At 40.3% G+C, this 20857-nt stretch overlaps 1 protein-coding gene across 1 annotated transcript in view; it reads left to right on the plus strand.

Moving 5' to 3' along the window:
* Itprid1 (ITPR interacting domain containing 1) overlaps positions 1-882 on the plus strand; it is a 97185-nt gene extending 96303 nt beyond the window's left edge. The window contains exon 13 of the mRNA XM_059256687.1: positions 574-882. Coding sequence (XP_059112670.1) covers positions 574-882 — 309 coding nt within the window. The remainder of the gene's footprint in view (positions 1-573) is intronic.
* Positions 883-20857: the final 19975 nt, after the last annotated feature.

Below are 20857 nucleotides of genomic sequence, written 5' to 3' on the forward strand. Positions count from 1 at the left end.
TGTAAAATGTCTTTGGAAACAGACATTGTTTTGGGGAGCAGTTCTGGCTTTCTTAGTAGTACCTGGTTTCTTGCCTCTCTCTACAGCTCAGATCTCTGGACCCACACATTCCTCTCCATGTGCCCTAGTTACTTTCTGTTGCTACGATAAAACACCCTGGTTGAAAGCAACTTGGAGACAGAAGGGTTTATTTGGCTTACAAATTATAGTTAACCATCGGGGGGAAGCCAAAGCAGTCACTCGAGTCAGGAACCTGGAAGCAGGAACTGAAGTGGAGACTGGGGGATTTCCGCTTACTGCCTGCCTCTCCAAGACTTGCTCAACTTGATTTCTTATACAACCCAGGACCATCTACCGAAGGACAGCACTGCCCACAGTGGGCTGGGCCCTGCCACATTCAGTATTAAACAAGATATACAGGCAATCTGATAGAGGCATTTTATCAGTTGAGGATCCTCTTCCCAGATGACTCTAGCTTGGGTCAAGCTGACAAGGAACTAACCAGTACAGCATGTCACCATGGCTCTGTCTTCCTAGCCTGTTCCTTACACTCCCTTTTGTCTTTTCTTTCAGCAGCTAGACCTTCTCTCAGAGGAGCTACCTGAACACTGTGCAAATCTGCAACAATGCAAATGGACAGAGGGAGAGTACGGCCAGAGTTCATGTGTTCAAACCCACACTGTGTCCCCCGAGCCTGCCCTGCCTGACAGCAATGGGCAGCAGATTCCCTGCTCGGGGGTGGCTCAGCTAGTTGCTCTTGGTCCCTCTGACCTTGAGACCAGACGTGGGATGTCTCTACAGTCACCAGCTATGACAGAGTCAGGTCCGGGTCCTTCATCAAGTAGTACAGTAGAGGAATCTCTGCTGGACCAGAGAGTTTGATGACCTTTGTACAAAATGGAAGATCCCAGAACAGCTGTAACAAGGAAATTCAAATCCTATGTACCCTTCTATTCTATGATTAAACTCAGAATATTTTAATATTCATTGATTACATAATAAGGAGTCACCCGGTATGTGCCTGACTGGGGTATATTACAGTCATTGAGTAGCATATGGCCTTTACCCTGAGAAAGCATGTGTCCTAGTGGAAGAGACTGAATATAAACACACATATGTATCTATAATTAAAATCAAGAAAAAGAATGGCCTCTACCCTGAGAGAGCCTGTGTCCTAGTGGAGGAGGCCAAATATAAACACACATATGTATTTATAATCAAAAAGCAAGAAAAAGACAATGTGACCTTATTTTACGACAGATAAGTATCTGAGTCTGCTCAGGTACCTGGAAGGCATGTTCAGAGATGTGATACTGCTGATGCTGGAGGCAGCTGTGAGCAAGACAGAATGTCTATGCATTAAGAGTTGGATAAAGTGAGAGAAACAACAAATAAATACCATTTCCATACAGACAGTTTGTGAAGGAGCCACCATGTGACATGGGAGGGAAGTGCCCTGGGGGCCTCATCAAAGGGAGCTATTAGGAAAGACTTGAAGGTAAGAAGACGGAAGCCCTGGAGAATTCAGGTTTAAGAGACTGGAAAGCAGAAGAGAGGAAGGTTCACAGGCTGGGATGTAGAAACGCTATTTTGCCAACTGTGGTAGGTGATAGTGAGGACCTAAGTGAGGACCCTGACTCCCTCCAGGCCGTGGTCAGGAGTCTAAGGCCATGTATTCTTGCAAGTGCAACAGAAAGTCTCCATAAGTGTAAACTGGATTTCATAGGGTCTTAGCTACCTTTTACAATCACAAAAAGATACCACCATGGAACCTCCGGAGAGGTGAGGCTGCTGGCTATAAGCCTATGGCTTACTGTTGTTCTTCAAGTCAAAAGTTGTCCAGTTGTTTCCATCCAGCTGTAGGAACAGCATGGCTCCTACTACAGGGAAAACCCATGGAGGTAGATATAAAAGCCAAGGGATGACTAGAATCAAGAATAGATGAAAAATGAAATAGTCAGAAACAGCATCATAAGAACTCCTGAGGGAAGCTTCTTGTTTGTATGAGAGGATGAGTAAGCAGAGGACACTTCCTAGCTAGGAACCTAAGACAATATTCCTTTGGAAACTATCTACTAGTCTGTTTCATTCCTTATCTTCCTGCTTTGGTTGCTATGACTTCAGTGAGGCTCGATTTCCAGGGACCATCCACTGTCTCCCCTGCTGTACCTCCCTAGAATGTGGACATCTCCACTCACTCATCTTCAGCATCCATATGCGCCATATGTATGACCCCAGCGCCAACCCCTTCTAAACCCCAGTCTTCCATCCTCCTACCACACACACTCAGATGAACCCATCTGCCTTGTCTCCTTGTGGCCTTTACTGGCACCTCGGTATCAATTACTGCATCACTGCTGTTTTCTCATAGCCTGGTGACAGCACAAGGCATTAGCCTCTGACATGCCTTTAGCTTCTCTCTCTCTGAGATGCCTCGGCAACTGACAAACTGTCTCCGCCACACACCCATACGGTCATGTTTCCTTGACTCAGGGAGAAAACCTAAGAATAATATGTCAGAGAACTAAGAAAGTCATCTCAAGACTACAATCCCAGAGCAGTCTGCTGACAAAATGTTGCTCCAGCCAGGAATCACTATGCCCTTTCCTTTCTGCTGCTGCCTTACTTTCCTGGACCACACCTCTCCTCTGGTTCCCACAGTATGATGCAACTTCCAGCGCAAACTGGCTCCTAATTGCTTTTGTACATCCTAAGTTTCTTCCTTTTCTAGACTGTCAACATTTGTCTTGGTTCAGACTTGAGCTGCCTTTGCCTGCAGCCTTTGAGCCTGTGGTTCCTGCCTGTGTGTCACCGGACTGCCTACTACCTGCTTGATGGCCTCATGCCCTACTTTGTTCTCATGTCAATCTGAAGTGCTGGTCCTCTGAACTACTTTGTATATCCCTACATCCCTTCACATCACAGACTCTGAATGTACAGATTTAACTAACATCTCTGCGATATTCAGAAAACAATCACATATGCATTATAGACATTGTTCTTGCCATCATTCAACTATTTTGTAACATATATTTTTTATTAGGCACTACAAGTAATCTAGGGATGATTTAAAGTGTTCAAAGTACGCAGATGTGTATGTTTTGTGCAAACACTCTATTGTGTAACGTAAGGGTTGTTGGACAGAATAAATGCAGTAAATTGGTTGCAGTAATTAACACAATATCCCTCAGAGACTAAATGCTCAATATGTGTTGGCTATTGTTGATGCAAAGATGAACACATCACTAAGTCCAATGTGATCATTACCTTCATTCTGTTGAGAAGCAGTCTGTGAGCAAAGCAGCTTACCCTGGAAGAATATTAACAAATGCCTGAGGAATAGATGAACAGAATAAAGTAGCACTCTCAAGAGACAGGGAAGCGGATGATCTCACCACAGAAGCAACACCATTTCAAGCTATAGGAGAAGCTAAGCTTGCACTTAAAAGGGATTTGTGTGTGGATCATTTTAACCTCCAGGAAAGATGACTTCAGATGTGAAGGAGGAGACAGAGACCCACTGCTTGAATGAAGAATGGCAAATGAAATCCCCAAAGAGCTCTACATAGTCAATGGCAGACCCCAGCTCTCCAACAAGGAAGATAAAAGTGAACAAAAAAAATGTAGAAACACTTCTATGTCCCACCCAGAACTTTCACTGTCTTTAATGACTGATGGGCTGATTGCCAAATATCACCTGGAATTCCAGTTCTCAGACTCAGACTGATTGTAATCACTGACTTTACTGGTTCATGTGATAAATGTCTTATCTCCGGTTGGTTCTGTTTTTCTGGAGGACTCTGGTAGTGAGGAAGAGCTCAAAGACCTAAAGCTTGCCTTATAAAAAGGTATGCTGAGTCCTGGGTTTGTTAATAAGAAGCAACTCAACTCCGGCAATAAACCCGAGGTTTGATCCAATTTCACAACTAATTATTTGTATTTAATAAACTGAGCTCTGTAGGTCTCAAGGTCATCATCTACAAATTAACATAGAGAATGCTTATTCAGCCCTTTAGCTGAAGCCTGGAATGATGCCAAGGCTCGGTAAGTAAATGCAGTGTTTGTCGTTAGCAGGATGACAAGAGTAAGAGGAGTAGATGCCATTGCTTGGCCATCTTACCCTTAGCTAAGTGCTGCACCAAGTACTTTATGTGTCCTGTCACATATCTCCACAACAAAATTCCAGAGCAGAAACTCACCTATGCATAACACACACACACACACACACACACACACACACACACACACACACACATACACACCCCAAACTAAACTGTCTGAGGTTTGGGTTCTAGTAGGGTGTAGTTTGAAGTTTTCATCCCACAGCAGTAGGGGATTAAACTGACACGGATTCACTGATTTTTCTAGAACAAAATATATCTTTAAAACTCTGTCAAGCCCTGGGGCTTGTGTGGAGCTTACTAATAGGCCCAACTCAACCAGAGTAACTCTTTTTCTATCTGCATTCTGCATTGAGTTTGGCAAAAATCTTACTTCAGGCAAATAATGCTTAGAAGAGCTTGAAAAACTTAACATACTGACCACATTTGACTTTTGTAAACAGATAGGTTCTGTTGCTTTCATATAAAGTGTTTTCTACTATACAGAAATCCTTTTGTACCTACCATTTTAGCAACTTTTAGCTCTTAACTGCTGTCACACCATCAAGATAAACAAGAATTCCTTTGCATTTCCTGAATGATGCCAAGCTCTGTTTCCTCCTTTTTTTTTTTTTAAATATATGTTGATCTTGTCCAAGTTAATTCTTGAGGAGATCTTGGATCGTGTGTTTATAAATAGAAATAAAAATAGAGAAAGTACCTTCAGGAAGTAGATAAACACACACACACACACACACACACACACACACACACACACACACACATCTTTTACATGAAGCTGAAGCTACTTGTTTAACTAAAAAAGAAGGAAAGAGTAAACAGACTTCAAGTTTAGGAATTTGCCAGGGAACAACTTGGCCTCTTCTGTGGCATATTCCAGGGATCTTCCTCGTGTGGATTTTACCCCCTCCAGATTTCAGGATTCAAAGCCAAAAGCCTTGATTAGAGGGGCTCATTTCAGAAATAACAGTTGGAATTCAAGTCACATATTTTCTTTGGTTTTGTTCTGCATGAGTGAAGACCTAAGTTGCATGATGGAGACAAAGAAAACAACCTTGAAGGTTGTTCTGATACATAGCTTATGCCAAGACCACAAAGATTTGTGTAAAGAAATTCACGTTTGCTGCACAGAAAAATATTCTCCAGAAGCATGTTCCCCAAGACTTTGTGTGTTGAACAGATCTTTCTTAGTTCTGTTTTCTTTCTTTCTGTAGAGCTAAACCTTAGATTTCCTCAAAAGAAAATAATTTTGCTAACATTGAAAAATGAAGCCGAAAGATTCTAATGATAAGAGAATTTACTCTTGAATGACTCATTCTTTGTGAGGTAGTAATTGGTTTCTGTGAGATGAAATGGAGTAAAATAGGACGTTTATAAAGAGGTCAAAGAATCAGTTATTTCTTCATGGGAGGAGGTATTTCCAGGGTAGTTTCCTGTGGGATGGTGGGTTGCGTATCTAATTTCAAATTGGAATTTGAGCAACATGTAACAGCTATAATTAAACGGACCACAGATTATTCAAACTGATGTCAAATCTCCTTTCTTGAAAATTGGAGAACGTAAATGAAATCTAAAACATGGAAGCCATCTTTCCTGAACTTGAACTCAGCCTCTCAAATGTTTTACCTTTTTTTTAAACTAAAGATCTCTACTAATTCTTTGAAAAGTTCACACAGTGCATTTTCATCACACTCATACGTACTCCCCCAGTTCCTCCAAGATCCACTACCACTCATTAGCCCCACCCCCAACTTTATGTCCTCACTTTGTTTTGCTTTCAAATAACCTATCATGTTCGATTTGTGCTACCCATGTATTCCTGAATATGGTCTCATCCACAGAAATGTGGTTGCTGTGCTAGAGGCCACACCCTTAAAGATAACTGACTCTTCCTCTCCAAGAAGCCATCAGCTGTCCATAATTCCTCAATTAAGAGTGGGAGCTTGTGATTCCTTACCCACTATGCTATAATGCTGATTGACTTTACCTTGCAAAAATCTTCTGTAGGCAACAATGACTGCCATTGTTCTGTCATGTCCAGAAGATACGGTTTCACTCCAGTCCTTCCTGGCATCTGGCTCTTATAGTCTTTCCATCCAATCTTCTATGAGGGTCCCTGAGTCTTGAGTGGGGTATGATAAGGATGTGCCATTTGTGGCTGAGCAATCCACTGACAACGTTCTCTGCACTTTGGCTGGTTGTGAGTTCTTGTATTAACCGCCACCCACTGCACAAAGAAACTTCTCTGAGGAGGTGTGAAAACTGAAGTCATCTGTGTTTAGAGAGATTCAAATTTAGAGATCAGTTTGATATTTTGTCTATTTAGCAGAATTGTAGTAGTGTATTCAACCCTAGGGCCCATGAACAACCAAGCATGAGTTCTTGGTTGTACCAGATATATGTTATCTCTTGTGCTGTGGCCCTTAAATCTAATCACTAAGCACTTGGTTACTCCCATTACCCATGGGTGTATTTCACCATACTGGTCATTATTGCAGGACAGAATTCACATCTGGCTAAGACTCTTAATGGCTTCTTCCTTTAGCAGCCTGCACAACATCTTCCAAAACGATGAAAGCTAGCCATCAGGGAGAAAGCTTCTTGTCAGTGCCACTTTGATTTCTGTATGTCCCATGACAAGTATATATAATATCTTCAGCAATAGAGTCTTACCGTCAAATTCTGGTGGGCAATCAAAAGCATTGTAAGTAACGTGCATCATTTGTAGGGGGTCTGGAAAAGAAATAAGGGAAACAATTCCACTCACACTAGCCACACGCAAAAGTAAGTACTAAAATAAACCTAACCAAAGAAATGAAAGACCTACAGAATGAAACTTCAAAATACTAAAAAAGAAATCAAGAAGCCATCAGAAGATGGAGAGACCTCCCATGCTCATGGATTGGTAAGATTAATATTGTGAAAATGGCCCTCATATTAAAAGCAATCTATAGATCCAGTGTAACCCTGTTGTGGAATATTATTTTAAGGTGTGTTACATTTGTTTATGCTGTGGAACATTTGTTTAGTGATGCAAAGATGTGTTGCATTCTTTTATGTTGCATTTGTTTAACTCTGTGAAGCTGTGTTACTTTGCCTGTCTAAAACACCTGATTGGTCTAATAAAGAGCTGAACATCCAATAGCAAGGTAGGAGAAAGGATAGGAGTGGCCAGCAGGCAGAGGGAATAAATAGAAGGAGAAAAAGAGTCAAAACAGAAAAAGAGTAAAAACAACAACAACATAGCCCCAATCAAAATTCCAATATAATGCTTCATAGAAATTGGAAAAAAAAAAGAAACTTGAAAAACTTAAAATTCATATGGCAGCACAAAATGCCCTGGGTAGCTAAAACAGTCCTGAACACTGTTAAAAAAAAAAAAAAAAAAAAGCAACAACAATAAAACATGTGTCATGGTTTCGGCTTTCAACTTATACGACAGAGCCATGGTAATAAAAGTAGCATGCTACTGCCACAAAAACAGACACGCTGATCAACAGTGATATAAGTCCATGCTCCTACGGACACCTTATTTTGAACAAAAATGCCAAAAGCATATATCCAAAAAAAAAAAAAAAGACAGAATCTTTAGCAAATGGTGTTGGTAAACCGGAATGTATAAGAATGAAAATCGGTCCTTGTCTCTCACCCTGAACACAAACAATTCCAAGTGGAGCTAAGATCTCAGTGTTAGATCTGAAACACTGAAGCTTCTGGAAGAGAGAGTGGGAGGTATAGTTACGGATGTAAGTTCTGGTAAGGACTTTCTGGATAGCAGTCTGGTCACCCAGGAAGCTGTACCAACAATAAGTGGAACTTCATAAAATGAAAAGGCTTCTTATTGCAAAGAAAACTGTTAATCACCTGAAGAGGTGGCCTACAAAAAGAAACATTTGTACCAGCTCTACAACTGGTAGCAGCTTGGTGTCTAGAATATACATAGAACTCAAAACTAGCACCAAGAAAATTAACAACCCAATTAAAAAGTGAGCTCTGGACCTGCACAGAGTTCTCAGAAGACATGCAAACGGCTCAGTAATATTTAAAAGGTGTTCACCATTCTTAGCCATCAGGGAATTGCAAATTAAAACCACTTTGAGATTTCATCTCTCCCCTGTCAAAATGGTCTACTTTTAAAAGATTGGCAGAACACAGGTTTTTTTTATGGGATGTTCCCTATCTGAATCTGTGACAAGTTAGTAAAGAAAGGTCCACATCAAAAATTATTTCAAATCATGAACCTGAAGACCTTTCTCTTCTTGGTCCTTTGAGAATGTATGTTTGTCCAGTACTGCTGACACCTGGTAACTCAGAGACAGCCCTTGCCCTCTCACTCACCAGGAAAATGAAACAGCTCCACTGGAGGTCTTGTTCACTCTGCCACTCATTTCTGGATTCTCAGTATGTCTAATAACTGCTGAATGGCTAATAACAGTGTGCCAGAACCACAGGGTAGCTACATACATTTTTTCTTTAAAATCTATAATACTGGACTGGGGTAGGTGGCAGATAATGGGCATTCAGACTATGCTAGAATCTCCAAGGAATGAACCAGAGAAAGTCGTCTAAGAGCTATGAGGAGAGGTGGGTGCTAATTCCTAGTTTCACAGCAAAACAAAATCAGAAACTTTACAAAGCAGAACAGGGAAATTATCCAGAGTCCCTCCCAGAGGGCTTGGTTTAGCCTAAAAGCATGCTGCTCCTCTTGAGAAATAAGAGTGGAGAGAGAGACAGAGAGATAAAGAGGGAGAGACACAGACACACAGAGACACAGAGAGAGACAGAGACACAGAGAGGAAGAGACACAGACACACAGAGACACAGAGAGAGACAGAGAGAGATTTGGAAGAAGGAAAGCAAACATTGCCCAGGGCAGCAGCTGAAGGGGAGTGGCACCAGGAAGCCCTCTCTGCTCAGCTCTCCCCTGGAACAGCAGCAAGATACATTTGAAGCAGAAACATGCTACATGCTGGGACTGGACCCTGGCAGCCCCAGACCCCTCATGACCACACTCCTGGGGATGGAGAGCAAGTGTTATGGGACTGTACACTGAGGTCCAGCCAGCACAGTGCCTTTTTATTAATTTATATTTTTCTTAGTAAACGGAGGGCTTTAAAAACAATCTTATTAGCTATTTGAGAGTAGCATGCAATGTATTTTGATTATATTCACTCCCTCAGTTCCTTTTATATCCAGTTCCCTTACCTACCCACCTGACCTTTTGTCCTTTTCTTTCCTCTCTTTTCTTAAACCCATTGAGTACAAACATGTCACTGCCCATATGATCCTGGATGTGTGAACATCCAGAGGTTGACCTATAAGGAGGGGGCATTGCCTTAAGAAAAAAATCAACTCACCTTATCCCAGCAGTTATTAATTGCCAATAGCTCCTCACTGTAGTGGGTAGCCATTCCAACCTTGATCTGGAAGTTCCAACCCCTACTGAGGCTTAGGTAAACTGCCACGCCTACAAGGCGGGGGCAAGAGAGGACCTTGAAGACCTGAGATCCGGATACGCCATCTCTCTTGTTTCCTGGACCCTGGATGCTGGAGGTAGACTGAGCAGAGTTCTCCAGAGAACACTGCCAGACTGCACTGCATCTTTTCCCAGACCCTGCAACCTACCTATCCCTTCATTTGTAAGTTATGCCACTAAATAAATCTCCCTTTTAACTACGTGGAGTGGCCTTAATAATTTCACCAATACCTCACCTAGGAGTGAGACTTTGTGTCCACCTCTCCTCTCCTTTCATGGATTTTGTTTGGGTTGAGCTGTCACAACCGCTTTGAGTCCATATGTGTGAGTGTCCCTGTTCTGTCTGGAAGACATTGTTTTCTTGTAGCCATCCACCACCTCTGCTTCTCTTTCCGCAATTATCTCCGAACTTTGGGAGGAAGAGTATGATACAGATGTCCCATTTAGAGCTGAGCATCCGATAGGTTCAACATTCTTAGACATCAGGGAAATGTGAATTGAAACTAATTTGAGATTTCATCTTACCTCAGTCAGAATGGCTAGGATTAAAACAACAAAGTGATGACAAATGCTGGCGTGGATATGGAGAAAGATGAACACTAATTCACTGTTGGTGGGATTGCAAGATGGTAAGCCACTATGGAAATCAGTGTGGAGGTTCCTCAAAAAGCTAGAAATAGACTTACTACAGGACCCAGCTATAGCACTCATGGACAATATAACCCATGGACTCTTTTTTCATCCATACTCATTATTGCTCTATTCACAATAGCCAGGAAACAGAAACAGCATAGATGCCTATCAACTGATTTATAATGAAACCCTGGCACATTTACACAATGGAATATTTTTTACCTGTTAAGAAAAATGAAGTTATGAAACTCATAGATAAGTGAGTAGAGCTAGAAACAATCATTCTATTTGAGATAACCAAGATCCAGAAAGACAAACAATGTTTGTTTTATCTTATAGGTATGGGGTAACTTTAAATCTTTAGATATATATATTTCATTTGGAATGCCAATAGAGAGCAGGAAATTAGGAAAGGGCCATGGTAGGGGGTGGGGTGATGGCTTTCAATATATATTATATATATTTTTTATGTATATATATTATATATATATATAGAGAGAGAGAGAGGGAGAGAGATACAGATACAGATAGATGATAGATAGATAGATAGATAGATAGATAGATAGATAGATAGATAGACAGACAGACAGACATACTTAGTAGCTAATATCTACTTATAAGTGAGTACATGTCATGTTTGTCTTTCTGAGTCTGGGCTGCCTCACTCAGGATATTTTTTTTTCTATTTCCATCCATTTGCCTGCGAATTTCATGATATCATTTTTTCTAACAACTAATACTCCATTGTGTAAATACAACACATTTTCTTTATCCATTCTTCAGTTGAGGGACATCTAAGTTGTTTCCAGATTCTAATATGAATAAAGCTGCTATGAACATGGTTGAGCAGATGTCCTTCTGGTAGGATCTGTATATATTCCCAAGAGTAGTACAGCTGGATCTTGAGATAGATTGATTCCCAATTTTCTGAGGAACCATCATACTGATTTACACAGTGGCTGTATGAGTTTGTACTCCCACTAGCAATGGATGAGTGTTCCTCTTGCTCCACATCCTCACCAGCATGAGTTGTCACTTATGTTAGTGATTTTAGCAACTCTGAAAGGTATAAAAATGGAATCTCAAAGTAGTTTGAATTTGCATTTCCCTGATGGCTAAGGATATTGAACATTTCTTTAAGTGTTTCTCAGTCATTTGAGATTTCTCTAATGGGAATTCTCTGTACCCCATTTTTTAAGTGGGTTGTTTGGTGTGTTGAGGTCTAGTTTCTTAAGTTCTTTATGTATTTTGAATATTATTCCTCTTATTAGATGTGGAGTTGACGAAAATCTTTTTGCATTCTTTATGCTGCCATTTTGTCCTATTGATGGTGTCCAATAACCTTTAATTATAGTAAACATTCCACTGATGTACTTTGTCTCTCCTAAATATTTTTGTTGTTTATTTTGAACCTCCAACAAGCTTAAGCATCCTGCCTTTGTTTGTTCACGCTCGCATGTGCATGCGTGTGTGTGTGTGTGTGTGTGTGTGTGTGTGTGTGTGTGTGTGTGTGTAGGATCATTGTTAACATAGGGTGTTTTCCATTTATTGAAATGGGGTCTCTTGATGAACCCAGACCTCACTAATACTGGCTAGTCTATCCATCCATCTTATCCTGGGAAATCCCCTTTCTCTTCCTTCCAAGTACTAGGATTACAGCCAAACCTCCTTGCCAAAGAGGTCACAACCCACAGGTTGAAAACTGGTATAGAAGAAAATGGATAAATAAAGCAGCTGGCATTCATTTATCCGAGTCACTCAATGGCATGCTCAATATCAATAAGTCATCATACTATAAATACATCCCAGCAATCTAATACTTCCATATTTTCTAAAATTTTAACTTTTTATATGTATGTATGTGTATTGTCTGAATGTACATAAGTACATTATGTGCATGCAGGAGTCCTCAAAGGTCAGATGAAGCCATTGGGTTCCCTAGAACTGGAAATACAGGCATTAGTGAGCTACCATATGACTGGTGAGAAATGAACCTAGGTCCTCTGTAAGAGCAGTAATCATTCTTAACCACTGAGCAATTCCTCCAGTCCCAGAAATGATTTTTAATGATATTGCATTGTGCCTTCAATTTTCCTCTTTCTGCACAGAGGAAATTCTGAAATAAGAGTGTGTGCATATTAAGCTAGGATGTAGCCTACACTTTCACTGTTACCCTCTATGGTGACCACAGAGCTCACTCAAGACATACTCTGCACTTCCAGTTGAGGGTGACATAAACCCCAGAGGGGAAGGAAGCTGACAAGGATAGGATGGATCTTGTACCTTAGACTGCCTTCAGAGATCGCATTATATCAACTGCAGCCAAACACCCATGGCCCAGAATCTGGGTCCACAGTCTGCGTGTGGATGCATGGAGGGGTAATCAAAAAAGGGATACAAAAAGAAGGCAGGATGGAAGTGAGGGAGGAAATGGTTTAGGGGAGAAGAAAGAGCGGGATGGAGGGAGAAAAAGCAGGACAGAGGAAGAGAAGGGAGAAGGGAAGAAAAGAAAGGACCAAAGGAAAGCATCCTGGTCTCCCTTGAGTTATAATGTTGAAGAGATTACAGGCAAATCTTCCTGGCTAATGACTCACCAACTGTTACAGGGTGAACCAGATCCCAGAGGACACCCACCATGATTTCTAGGTTCTTATGTCCTGGAATAAAGAATTGAACCTAGGACACGTGGATAATGTAGAAATAGATACAGTTTATGAAGACAGCATTTCTGAGGGTGGAAGTGGGCCTGAGAGCTGGTCAATTTTAGAAGCTCAACAGCTTTGGGCCACGTGATTCATGACATTTTATGGGTCATTTATAGAGCACCCATCTTGGTTGTATTTATGTATTATGGGTTCTACTCATACATGGTATGTTCCTTACATGTAAATCTTGCTTGGGGTTTTCATATTTTATGCCAACTGGCTTCCTTCATATGCCAATCTTGATGCCTCTCTGTCCTCACTCTACTCTCCTGCTCCTAACATAGCACTCTGTGTAATTGTTAAGTAGCTGGACAGAGATTTATATCCTTGAAGAGCTCTGAGAGAAGCCCTTCCTTCTCATAATCAGCTCTGGACCCTACCTCCTGTTTCCCTGGTAACACACAAATCTTAGAAAGGCCAGAGTTGCAATTTCTCCACCTTAGAATTTAGAAGACTGTATGAAAGGGAGGAAGGTGGAAGTACGTGGCTTTATTTGAGACAAATAACAGCCATTTTCTCCTGTTAAAGCTTGGGTATTTTATGGAGTTAGTCTTTAATCTTCCCTATTACATGAATTTTGGCTAAAAGAATGAGACCTGAGGACCAGTGAGATGGCTCAGATGGCAAAGAAGCTTGCTGCGAAGACTGACAACCTAAGTTCAATCCCAGGGACCCACATGCAAGCTGTCCTCTGATCTCCATTTGTATGCAGAGGTTCACATGCCCACACAAGCACATGTCCATGCATGCACACAGAAAATAAATCCATAAAAAGATAATAAGATGAGATCTGAGTTCCAGCTCTGGGTTCGGGTGTCTTCCTTTCCTATTGTCTGTGTTGGTTTGGATATCATGAACTGTTTTGAAATCCACCTGTAATAATTAATCATAAAGGCAAAGTTCTTTGAACAATTACTGTCTCTGACATTATCCTCTTGCCAGCTCTGTCTTTCTATTTTAACCCCTCGGTCTTTCACATTGGTTTCACTAAATCATTGTTTATCTCTCAGACACTGAACTATAGAAGCCAGCCAAATACATATGCATTTCTTTAAGTATGAAAATACATGTCTAGGAGAAAAAAAACAGCAGTAATATCAATATAAGGTCAATCAAGCAATAAAAATATATCATATTTAAATCACAAAGTACATAGAAATAATGTTGGTGATAAAGATATATAATGAAATTTCTGGTGGCAAGGTACTCAGTGTTGTTGAAGAAAGTATACATAAGCTCGAGAAAAAGGGAATACCAATAAAAAATCACAAGTATTAGATCAGTACTACAAGAGAGGGGTGTGATTGTCAAGTAAGTCTACATCAATCAATGATGGTTAATTGTAGTTCTCAAGCTGGTTGAAACTGGACTCAACTGAAAGATAAGCCTGTAGGGTGAGCCTGTGAGGACATTTACTAGGATTCACTGAAGCAGGGGAAACCCTCTGTTAGAGTGGGCAGCACCTGCTAGCTGCTGCTTAGATATAATGAGGTGTGGGGGAAAGAAAACCTGCTTCTGCCTGCCAGACTCATTACCCACTGCTGAGTGCTCTTACCTTTCACCGACCTTCACTGACATCAAAGCCCAGCTGCTTTGTCATTAAACACATAATGAAGACCACAAGATCTCCAGGCATCTTCCAGGCTTTCCAGGTCACTAGACTGGTACAGCTGAGGTATCCAGCCTTGTAGACTGAGCAGTTCTCAGTCTCTCCAGTGTGTAAGTGGCTAGTACTAGACTATCCAGTGTCTATCTTGTAAGCCAACCTAGTAAATCCCCTTTGTAATATACCTTCATTGTTCCTCTTGTAAACCCTGACTTATACAGGGTGTGCTTATGCTTCTATCTAGAACACTTTATATCATAATAACCAGCAGGGTGTGGTGTGGTGGAACTCACCTTTAATTACAGCATGTGGTAGACAGAGGCAGGCAGAGCTCTTTGAGTTCAAGGCCAGCCTTGTATACATAGAGAGTTCCAGGCCAATCAGGTCTACATAGTGAGATCCTGTCTCAGCACACACACACACACACACACACACACACACACACACACACACACACACACACAGAGAGAGAGAGACAGAGACAGAGACAGAGACAGAGACAGAGACAGAGACAGAGACAGATGGACAGACAGATAGACAGAGAGACAGAGACAGAGAGAAGAAACTGCTAAATCTTGTAAACCTGCTGACGGCTGCCTCATTCTATTGATTGGTCTGTGAATCATTGACCACCTAGGGAGAGATGTTCTTTAGAAATATTGGAGTTACTCTTTGGAAGTTCCCAAAGTAGGACATAGGGAAAGATTCCACCAGGCCAAAATACAGAACTTCTTGATTGTGGAGAGCTAAAATGTTTCAGAACAAATTATCTTGGGCTAATTTTAGCCCTTTTTGAAAACCATTCATTGCTCATACCTGTGTCTGACCTAACATCTTTGTGACTATAGAAACCACTTTAAACACATTCTTAGCAAGCCACTATCTCCCACCAACCAAAAGCCAATGTCACCAGATAGCATCTGATCCTGTAACAGAGATTTCCTTGACTTGCTGTGGCCTAACTTCCTCATGATCTAGCCGATATATTTTTAAAGTGCCTTGATGAATGAATCTCTTGGTTCTATTTTGAGGACATATGAAACTGTTACAACACTTGAACACGGCATTCATGGAAACCTGAAATGTGTCCCCAAATCAGGATCACTTATATTTGGCTCCAGAATAAACTATCTTTTATTCATCTTGAGGTGAGAATGATGTTTTTGTATCAGCAGAAGGTAATTTGAATTTTTTTTAACATTATTGCTTCTTTGTCAAATAAGTAAGAACTTTCACAAACAAACACAAAATTGCTGCCTCTTCATATACAGATGGAAAGGCAGGAAGAAGTGTTGATGTTGTTTTAACATCCAAAAACAATTGTTTTTGTTTTTATTTTTATGTGTATGTGTATGTGCCTGAATGTACATAAGTATACTATGTACATGTAGAGGTTAGAGGTTAGAGGAAGCCATTGGGTTCCCTGGAGTTATAGACAACAGTGAGCCACCATGTGACTGGTTGAAGCGGAATCTAGGACCTCTGTAAAACAACTGATCATTGTTAACCACTGAGCCATTTCTCCAGACTCAGATATGATTCTTAATGATATTCCATTGTGCCTTCAGTCTTCCCATCCTTCTGCACAGAGGAAACTCTAAAATAAGAGTGTGCATACTGAGCTAGGACATAGCTAGCAGAGTAGCTGCCTAGCATACAGGAAACCCTGGGTTCCATCCCTGACACCACATAAAATCAGGCATGTTGTCATATGCCTACAATCCCAGCATGTGGGAATTGAAGAGAAGAGGATCACAAGTTAAAGGTCACTCTTGGTTATTTATAGAAAGAGCTAGAGGCTGGCCTAGGTGACATGAGAGCCTGTCTAGGACAAATAAAATAGTATGAATAATCTTCATTTCCAATTTAGCTATAAACCTGGCTTCATTTCTACTTCCTCTCTACAATTCCACTAAACTGGTTCTGGAAACTTGATGGCTTCTAATAAAAAATAATCAAGTTATTTTGCCTGTGTTTGGTTCATATAAGGGCTTGCAGCACAGTGTTTGGAAGGTTTCTGTATAAAAACAGTATTTATCTCCCACACATTGCATTAAGATGAGTGAATTACCTTAATCTAAGGTTCTTTGTTTATGTAATAAAAAGAGAAAACCCACTAAAAATTAACAAAAGTTTGGCTATTCTAGCAAAGACCTCATAAGATTATTTGAAAGGTTTGGGATAAAATAATAGATCATTTGGATGATGTGACAATATCGAGGAAGAGCTTAGTGTTAAATAGTGGAAGCTACGGTCAGGTATTTGTGACTAATATCGAGTCTATGGGCAGAATTTGAAACTATGGGCCACACTTTTCTCAGGGAGCTCATCCATTTTAAAAAGTCATTCCACTCTCTAGGTTTTTCCTCCGTCTCACTTGCTTACCCATTTGTTTGCTTCCTAAACCTGTTCTGACTGCCCACTTCCTGTATAGTGGATGTTGGAGATGTTCCCGAAGGCCTTCTACTTCAGTCTCTTCATTGTTCACAGTAACCCCCATTTCCACTTTCAGCTGTCCAGTAAAATAGCTCATGTATGTTCACGTCTTTAACTCAGACCTCTTTTCTACATTCTGACTGACAGTTGGACTCATAACAGCTCTATGGGGTCTATGCTAATGGTAGCAGAAATGGTGGAGGAAGAAGAGAAACTGAGGCAGATTTCTGACTAAATTGGAAATTTAATAATGATACCACTAGCCACTTACTTTTATAGGCACTGACCGTGCCAGAGCTCTGGTGATCTGAGGAAACTTGGTATTGTTCAAGTACAGCTGGGCTTTCGACTATCCTCTTCACCCCAGAGGGGAGATCTGGCTGATGTTGGCTTCGAGAAAAAGCCAGAAAAGCCCAAGAGCTGCTAAAGCTTCCTTAACTAATCATGCAGAGGTTATTAGCAAAGGCAATTCCAAGAGGTGGTATTAGTCCCGAGTACAAAAGAAATCCTTAATCTGTAGCAAAACTTTGGCTGATCTGATTCTTAAATCTGGAAGAAATTATATACAAAATTCCCATAACATGTGTCTGTTCCTTGACTACAACGAATACTAACTTGTTTTCTTTAAGCTTCTTCTCATGTCTATAACTACATGACTTAGTCTAGACTTAGAAAATAATCAGCTATTACTTATTTTTGTATTAATGCATCAATTCTTTCTCCTTTCCTTGTAGAGCTGCAACATTGCCAACACAAAATCTTGTCCTTTTGTTCCACAGTGCTCTGAAGTACTTCATATTTTACAAAAATTTCCCCTTTGTGTTTTTCATGTTGGATAATTTTGGTTGACCTACCTTCAAGCTCTTTGATTCCCCTGTTTTACATCTGAATTCTGCTTTTGAAATTAAGTAGATTTTTTTTGTTGCTATTATGGCATGTTTTACTTCTAAAGTTTCCATGTGGTTCTTTGATATACCTACATTCTCTCACTTTGTTGTCAATGTCTATCTCTTATTTCTAGAGTATATATAATTATACATATGTTTAAAAGTCTTTGTATTTTGTCTGGGATGTTTTCCCTTGAAGGGTATTAAGATTTCTTAGTTTGCTCTACATGGGTTATTTTAGATTATATTGTGGATGTTTTGATATTATATGATATTCTTCAGAAGGTAAGGAAAGGTAAAAAGGGATCAGTAACACTAAAGATGTTTGAAAAAGCCATAGTAAATCATATTATTTCATAGTAACCTAAAGTTACATATAATATATATATGTATATAAACATGGATTACATATTTTTTAACAAAGTCTTGCCACATGGGATAACAATGCTGTCCCCCAAAGCCATAGACAATCTTTGATGGCTAATCTTGGTTGTCAACCAGATTATATCCAGAATTAACTAAAACTCAAGCAGCTGGGCAAGGGTATGAGGGGTTTTTCTTGGTTGGACTATTTGAGGTTGAAGACTCACCCTAAATCTGGGTCACACCTGGTGGCAGCCCACATAAAAGAACATGGACATAGATGAAGGAATCTTTTGCTTTTTGCCTGCTTGCCGTCATCTTGATGACAATTCCATCTATTCTGTCCCTGAAGTATTCCTTTGCTGGTGTTAGAACCTGCTTCTTCAGGATTCCAATACAGACAAACACCCAGTAGTTCTCTAAGACTTTCTTGGGACTTAAGCACCTGATTTAGAATGCCATGATATTCAGTCCCTTGGACTGAGCAGTTACCAGATCTTTGGCCTTTCCACTAGGAGATAGCCATTGTTGGACTGCTTGAACCACAGCCTCTAAACCACTCTAATAAATCTATTACATATGCATGTGTGTGTGTGTGATATGTATACACACATATATAGTTGTATATGTGAATAGTTTATATATATATATATAGTTACACACACATGTATGTTTGTATTAATTTGTTCTATAATTCTGTTCCTTTAGAGCAGCAGTTCTTAGCCTGTGGGTTGCAACACCCTTGGGTGTCAAAGGACTCTCTTACAGGAGTTGCCTAAGACCATTGAAAAATACAGATTTTATAGTGTGATTCATAACAGTAGCAAAATTATAGTTATGCAGTAGCGATGAAAATAATTTTATGATTGAAGGTCACCATAACATAGGGAATTGAATTAAAGGGCTACAACATTAAGAAGGTTGAGAACCACTGCTTTAGAGAATCATTAGTAATACATCTGACAAAAACCTGTGTACCAGGCATGAGAAACTTCTTTTCATGTTACTGGTCAGGAGAGTCCAAAAGACTCCCTAAACAATATAGGCTGCTACTATTGCCCTTGGTTGCTGAAGACACCACAACTTTAGACACAGGACTCGGAAGATTCGAGATGGATCTGACCCGAAAGCCTCCTATTTGAGCATGAGTTTTCATAGTTTCTAGAAGTTCTGTGAAAGTTGCCAAGGGAAGAAAGCTAGCAATAGCCCTATCCAGCTGTGAATATGGGCCACAAGAATGACCAGTATGTCAAGATATCCCTAAAAGTGCGATAGTGACACTCATATTCTGTAGATAAACAACAAGTGTCTAATTAGATCTAAATCCTCTCAACAGGAAGGAAATTATGCTTGATACTGGAAACCTAGTCAACTCCCTGTGAGGAGTGACATCATGGATCTTAGCAGAGAATCTTCTACTGCCACTTTCCTATGACAGTGTAACTCCTAACTGTACCTGAAATATTTGTCCTTATGCCCACAGATAAGTATATCTCTTGACCTTCATCAAAGAATCTTCTCTTTGCAGCACACAGAGACCATTAAAGAAAAGTACAGATGGCCAAGATACTAAGAACAACCGATCATATGGTACCCAGTCCCAATAGATAACATCTACAATACAACCCTCACACCTGAGAACAACTGATCATGTGGTACCCAATCCCAATGGATAGCATCTACAACACAACTCTCACACCTAAGGTGCAGGGAACATCACAGAAGATGAGACAGAAAGATTGTAAAAACCAGGGTACCAAAACATTTGCTTAGAGATTGTATCTTCTTGATATTACAGGCAAGTTCCTCATGTGGTGACCCCTAACCATAAAATTATTTCATTGTTGTAATTTTCAGTAGCAAAGTTACAGTTATGAAGTAGCAACAAAATAATTTTATGCCTGGAGGTCACCACAATGCGAGGAACTGTCTTGAAAGGTCACAGCATTAGGAAGGTTGAGAACTACTGACCTAGAGTCAAGAACTGAAGCAAAGACCATGAGGGTGCTTCTTTCTCCTCAGGCTCACACTCAGCTGCCCCACTTGGACTTTCCAGGGCCACTTGCCTAGGGGTAACACCACCCAGAGTGGGTTGGCCCCTCCTACATCAGTCACTAATCAAGAAAATGCCCCCACAGACTTGGCTGCAGATCAATCTAATGGAGGAATGTCCTCAGTTGGTGTTCTCTCTCCCTAGATGACTTTACCTTATGTCAAGTTGACAAAAGACAAACAAACAAAAAACTACAGCCAACACACTCCTCCTAAACTTAATAGAAATCACTTGCATAGTTGTTCTTAATACTCTCTTATTATAGTTAAAAATTATGCTAATGCTTGTCTAACACAGGCTAAATTGGTGGGTCTCAACCCTCTTAATGCTACAATCCTTTAATACAGTTCCTTATGTGTGGTAACACCCAACCATAAAATCATTTTTATTGCTACTTTATAACTGTAATTCTGCTTCTGTTATAAATCATACTGTAAATATTTTTGGAGACAGAAGTTTGCCAAAGGGGTCACAGCCCACAGGTTGAGAACCATGGGCTAGACACTGCACCAAACCCTCTTTGGGTGTGATTCACATATAAGAAACAAGCATCTGAAGTAACTGTCCTCACTACATT

Source organism: Peromyscus eremicus, chromosome 3, assembly GCF_949786415.1.
Source record: "Peromyscus eremicus chromosome 3, PerEre_H2_v1, whole genome shotgun sequence".
In the NCBI taxonomy this organism is placed as follows: domain Eukaryota; kingdom Metazoa; phylum Chordata; class Mammalia; order Rodentia; family Cricetidae; genus Peromyscus; species Peromyscus eremicus.